Raw genomic sequence first — 6,771 nt, 5'->3', positions numbered from 1 at the left:
TTGTCCTGGACACTGACGTTTGGCATTAATGTTACAATAAGTATAATGCTTTAATGGTTAGTTACGCGGGCGACTGCCATACATTGCACGTTCTCGCCTGGTCCTTTCATACAAGCTATGCCAGGGTGTAAAGTTTTTAAGAAAATTTAGAACTGAGGTGGAGAAGAGTGACGAAATAAAATGTTCATAATATAATGAAAAAGATATTGTTGATACAAAATTAATCCTTAATTGAAGTTTCCAGTTGCATGTTAACCACATCACTGACGTTAGAATCCTCAGAAGCAATTTTTGGATCAACACTTTTACAATTTGTTTGGGTTTCCAGTTTTTTCACAGCATTGCATTTTTCATAATGATTCTTCATTCTTTGAACTAAACCAACCATTTTTTTCTTACAAGTTTTGCAACGAGCTCGTATGGTCATTTTCTTTTCTTTTTTTTTCTTCTCTGAGTTACTTGAATAAATTTGCTCCAGATGATGTCCTTTTTTTCTCCCCGTAAAACTCATGTTAAACGATTCCAAGTTGTACGGAGACTGAGAACCAACATCTATTGTATCAATGAATGCCTGCGTTTTTTTTTTAAAAAAAATTCAGAACCGCAATTTTGCAAATAATCTTTCGTTTGTTTTCTGAATAGAATACAAAAATTTGGTTCCATGATAATTATTTTATTTTACAGTTCTACAAGTAATCAAAGCTTCGACTGCGACACTTTATCGCAAGTTAACTGAGAAGCATTTAAATAACACAATAAATGTTTAAAACAAAGAGAAAAAAGGGACAAAGTAAATTGTGGACTACCATATTGACCTGATGTAGCCACGAGAAATCACAACATTCACATGGGATCTGAATGGGGAGCACTTTTGACAATTTTCTTTCTCTGGCAGATTTTGTTTTTACAAAAATAAAATAAAATAAAAATAAACCTATGTTTAAAACAAGTTTTAAAAAATACACGTGTTTAAAACAAAATGTTTAAAACGTATACAAAATTTGTTTTAAACAAAATCAATTGTTTAAAACAAGTTTTAATCATTTATTTAAACATTTTGTTTTAAACAAAACAACCCTGATATATAGTGAACGAAAATTAGGGAATTTTATCTGAAAAGGGGAATTTCTGAGAATTCCTGAGGGAAATTTTAACTTGAGGACCTAGCATCACTGATGAAGCGCCACATATTGAAATTATAAATCCATACTAATACCACTAAAACCTTGGATAAACATGATAAAAAATATGAGAAAGGACAGCTAATATGGAAATTAAAATGTCAATATTATCTACAAAGGATATCCTATAGCTAATCCTTTTTGTATCTATGAAAGGTTATATTCCTGGAAATTTCTTCTCTTTTTGTTTATAGATTGAAAATAAGCTACACACTTAACCATTTTAAACGTTAAAGCAAGGATTTAAAAAAAATAAACATAAGAAACACCATATGTTTCCACACGGAGAACCTAATGTTTTGATCGAATATGAATAGCAGGAAAGAGCGAAAACCAATCAGATTGAGCGATGATCGGTTGATTTTCGGCTTTACCGATGTATTGGAATAAAGATATCTATGGATATATTCACTATATTATAACATCCTTGATTGTGACCATACAGCGGGCCGAAGGCTTCAACACAAAACGAGTGTAAAAGGAGCAATTGGAAATTTATTCAAGCGTGGACACCATTGGCATAAGCAGTAGTTCTTTAGTAGCTGTTACCATACCACGATTATAATAATAAAATTCAAAGAATTTCTTCATTCTAGAAAACAATCTCTTTTTTTAAATAATAATTTAAGCGCTACAATTTTTTTTTTATAAATTGATAGCAGTAATTTGACTTTAATATAATACATGTTGTCAAGGAAACGGTAATGGCCCAGTGATTGTCTTAATCCAGTTGATGTAGGATGAAACACGAATATAAACTCCAGGAAATTTTTTGGAACCACAACCAATGCCGTTCGAAATCACACCTGCTAAAACATAGTGCAACGATTTACTTCTTTGAACCACCAGAGGCCCACCAGAATCACCCTAGAAGCAGAAAGACAATAATAAATAATAATACTAATAATAATGTACAGATTTTTCAAATTTATAAAAGTGGTTTTCGGGACCAAAATAGGTCTACAAGGTTAAATCTTGCGGAAAGCTCTACTACCTTTAAAAATTAATGGAGCTACCGATAAGGTGGATAGGATTATTATTATTCAAAATGAACTGACAAGGAACGGACATAAACGTGTCATCTGGACATCCGAATCAAACCTAGTCCATTCGATAAACATAACAAAGACATGCTCATGGACAAAACAAAAATAGGTGCAATGGACAACGGAGTAAGTACCTGGGGCCCATTAACCATGTTAGTACGAGGGAAATTCAAAAAGTAAAGGCACATTTGCAATTTCTCTTACCACGGATTGGCAACACTGCTAGTAACCTGCGCTGAGTGAGTGTAGCAGACCGTTAAACATGACAGCTCCATTGGCGATCTGCACCAAGGAGGAAATGAGAGCAGTGATTCGCTTTTTTGTATGCGGAAGATGTGAGACCTGTGGACATTATTCGTCGAATGCAAGCACAGTATGATGGCAGCTGTTTATCGCGAAGAAAGATCTACGTATGGATAGAGCGTTTCAAACAGGGAAGAACTTGTTTATGAGACGATGAAAGATCCGGCAGGCCACCGACCTCAACGACCGAGGAACTTGGGTACATCATCCTGAACCAGAAAATAAGGCTGCGAGCATGGTTTGGAAAAACCCATCATCACCAGAAGTTAAGAAATTTAAACGTCAACCATCAGCTAGTCATTGATGCGGTGCAAAATTTGTTATGGATGCAACCGAAAAACATTTTTTTTTCTGACGGAATCAAAAAACTTGCGAAAAGTGCATTGAAGTGCATTGAGGTTACGTAGAAATATTAGGTATGTTTCAGTTTTCTATCATTAGAATAAGTACAAATTTTCTCAAATGTGCCTTTACTTTTTGAATTCTCCTCGTATAAAAAATCGGAGACTTGCCGTGAAATAGCTATTTCATCAACGCTGTTCATTGGAAAGTGATGGTTTATAGTTCATTCTCTTCAGCATGAAACTAAGTTGATGGGAAGGATTTCTGGAGAGAATTTTCCCGACATTCTCCCAATTTTCCCTGTTCAAGTACTTTATGGGCCTCAGTGCACGGTACCTCTGGAAATCTTGTTTAATCCTGAATATATTCAACTATAACCCATGAAGAGTGAACAGTATTGATGCAATAGCTATTTCACTGCGAGTTTACGATTTTCTAGGGTTAATAGGCCCCTGGGACTTACTCTGTTGTCCATGGCACCTAATTTTTTGTGCATGAACATGTCTTTGTTTATTGAATGGACTAGGTTTGATTCGGATGTTCGTATGACAGGTTCATGTCCATTTCTAGTGAGATTCGTATGTAATTAACCAGAAAAATCTGTGGTTTCACATGTAGTATCTTATGAATTAAATAATAATATCCCTCATATTTTATGATAAATACGTACATATTATATTTATAATTAACGTTTTATGTAGCACCCTAAGTTATAGAGATTTGTTCCTAAATATTACGTATTTACAAAACTTTCGAGATTCGAAATATGTGTTGGTAATTGAGTAACTAATGCTCTGTATTTTACTGTAAGATTCATATAGTTATCATAAAAACACAATGTTGCTACACGAAACATTTGAGGGTAAGAACTTTGAATATATATTCATTCCACCAAATATATTTGAACCATTGGTTTTATATTTCCACAGCCTATGCTAGATCAGTGACTGTTAAGAACTTTAGTTGATGAGTCTAAATTAAAATTAAAAAAAGAGCTTTCATAATATTAGGTTGGTATAACTGAACTGTCCAACTAACATGTGTCACTTCTAAAGCCAGAAAAATGAAAATTACAATACATAGTTATTCAAAGTTTTGTCCGGCAAAAGTCACATAGTTTAGCTATTGATCACCCACAATTAATTCTTTAATGAAATAAGTTTGGAGTCTGTGATTCGAAGAAGTCCTCAAACGGTCATAAGGGAAGTTTTCCCCGTAAGATTTGAAACTTATGCCGGCACAGGTAGCAGTCGGTGGAAGAAAATATCAACAGAATACGATGGGTGATGAAGGATTTCATACCACAACTTAATGAAGAGTATGCACTGCCTTTTGTGCGACATACGGTCGAGCTCCATAAGGGCACTGTGTCTCTTGACAATTGTTGGATGGTTGCAAACAAATTCATGGTGAATTTTATGGAGTTCATGACAGCAGCGATCCACAGTGATGGTTATACCTTGCAGAAAGGAATGACGGATCACCTTCATCATAATATTATACCATGCCTTCTGCAGGAGGAGAAATTGTTTTGAAATCACTCTGGACTTTAATGATAATCCAACCACTTTCTTGACCGTTTACAATTATTGTTGTAGTAGATTTATTTTTCTATCAGACATGACAATCCGATGAAGAAACCTTGTCAGTCATTCCGTGGAGTCATTAAATAACAGTGGCATTGTATACTCCTATGCAATTGCATGATTATTAACCAGGAGTATGTTTCTATGATGTTCGTGAGAAGCTCGTCAGAACATCTTGCTGGTCAGTGACAACAGGAGTCTGTTTTTCAATGTTGTGTCACTGGCATGAAATTTCACAATCCGGTAAGACTTTTTGTAACAATCATCAAATGATATCGCATAAAAAGGCATTGTCATTGATTAAAACAGTCTCAGTAGCATTTATTGTATAGTGCCATGAAACGTAACGACCAATTATATTACACATTTTACATGACGGAAAGGCGTAAGTGACACAAATGGCGCTTACGTCTTTACGTAAAATAACAAGCAATACAAGATTGTCGTTTACGCCAGTTGAACATTTCTTACTGGACAAAAACTATTAGAGATAGAATTACGCTACTTCGTCAGATGATAGATTAAGGTTTGAAGAGTCCCCAGTTGAAATATCTCATTTTAAAAAAAAAAATTTGGTACTTACGTCTCTACGTCAAATGAGCTGCATCCACCTATGTTCTTATGTGCTATTGGTATTGCTCCTGGAGATGAAGCTTGACTTGTGCCCCAGTCTTAAGAAGTAACTAGTTTCGCGTGATTTACGTCTCCGTTAGAACTCGCGAAGTCACAACCGAATGATTTTGGAAAACGAAGCAAAGTTGGCATATTTGAGAAGCAGTCAATGTGTCTTCAAAGGGATAAGAATGAGTCAGATACTTAAATGTAAGACGTGTATGTCCATATATATTAAATGTGATGTCTGCTCCGTGTCATGTGGGGATGTCGTTGTTATAAATGTTCGTCAAAACATGTTCCTGATAATATGAAGTTTTAATTTTGTTTTGTTGTTGGCAATAGAAAGTATATTTCATTTTTTCCTGAAAAAAAATCCAGCCACAAACATAAAACTATCTATCATTGATTTTTGGTGCACTTACTTCAGTACGTAACTGCCGAACCTCTGTTTGAACATCACATTAGAGTAAAGTAAAAGAAATACAATATTTATTGCGAATGTGATATCAGAGTCCTTATAACAATTATGGGGCCTCCATCTATGTACACATCATATACATAATTGAATACTTAATGCATGCAATCAATGGTAGAGATTCAGAACTCACCTGACAAGCATCCTTTCCACCGTTTATATCTCCTGCACACAGTTGGCTATCTATAAACCCTTGCGGGAACCGCCTTGTAGATACGATAGGAGAATCAAAAGATTCTGCGCAATAGGAGTTGTTGAAAATTGTCACAATAACTTCTTGAAGGATAGGGCTCACATCTCCACCTATAACAATGTGATACAGTGTAATGATAGAGTGTAATAAGACTTACTTTTCAGAATCATGGAAGACAAAGACAGCAAAGTCATATTTACAAATATGAACTGTAGGTATCTTTAATTATAACTGTTATACACAAAGGCATGTCATATCTTTGTAAATAACGGCACGAATGAAGTACATTTTATTTTGTACATCCTAGAAACGAATAAAGTTACAATAATAATAAAAACATAGCTTGTGTTAGTTCTGAAATAAACCCAGTTTAGTTAAATACATGAATTATTGTCTAATATCAGCTTTCACACTTAAAGGACGTTTACAGAATTTCCTCGTTAGCACGTTTTCGTTTTCTTGAGGGTGAGACTAGCAACGCACAGCGAGCAAAGTGCACACTCAAAACATTGGTATATCAGCATTTCGTGATGTTATAAAATAGAGGATCTGCCCATACAACAAAATCGTGAAGCCATACGTCACAGTTTCGCCACACCCACTCCGCGCCACTAAGATCACAACAATCATGGCGGAAACGAGAGTAGCCAATCAGACGTGTCAGCTCAGACGATGCTCGGTTGTTGTCTGGTTTCATTGAGTTCATAGGATGAAGATACGTATGAGCAGATCCTCTATTTTATAACATCCTTGTTCTACGCCCCGTCAAGAAAAGAAGATGGGCGGTTTCATTCTGCCATTTCGAACACAGGTAGCGAAACGACCTCCAGTATTACTGCAGGTTGTTCCGTATAAGAAGCGTTTCGGAATAAGGTATTGCAAAATTAACATTGCCGTTTACAATCTTTGAGTTGAGTTGAGAGCAGTGTCGGACTGGACAGGGTGGCGAGGCGGAAAACTCCGCCTGTATCCACCCTCTTATGGCACCACTTTGTCAAAATAAAATAGGCTTAGGTGTATTGAAGTGAAG

General features: G+C 35.5%; 1 protein-coding gene across 3 annotated transcripts in view; it reads right to left on the bottom strand.

The window, feature by feature from the left end:
- Window positions 1–664: 664 nt before the first annotated feature.
- Window positions 665–6,771, bottom strand: part of LOC145686524 (venom protease-like) — a 70,048-nt gene continuing 63,941 nt past the window's right edge. For all 3 annotated transcript variants that reach the window (XM_081759912.1, XM_081759913.1, XM_081759914.1), the window contains 2 exons: window positions 5,682–5,851; window positions 665–2,048 (listed from right to left, as the gene is read on the bottom strand). In XM_081759912.1, the coding sequence (XP_081616038.1) occupies window positions 1,872–2,048; window positions 5,682–5,851 (347 nt within the window). In that variant the 3' untranslated portion in view covers window positions 665–1,871. The remainder of the gene's footprint in view (window positions 2,049–5,681; window positions 5,852–6,771) is intronic.

This window comes from Thermobia domestica, chromosome 5 (genome assembly GCF_964235325.1).
Source record: "Thermobia domestica chromosome 5, izTheDome1.hap1.1, whole genome shotgun sequence".
Lineage (NCBI taxonomy): Eukaryota > Metazoa > Arthropoda > Insecta > Zygentoma > Lepismatidae > Thermobia > Thermobia domestica.
Note: the sequence above shows the minus strand (reverse complement) of the source record. Positions and strands in the feature narration are given on the sequence as shown.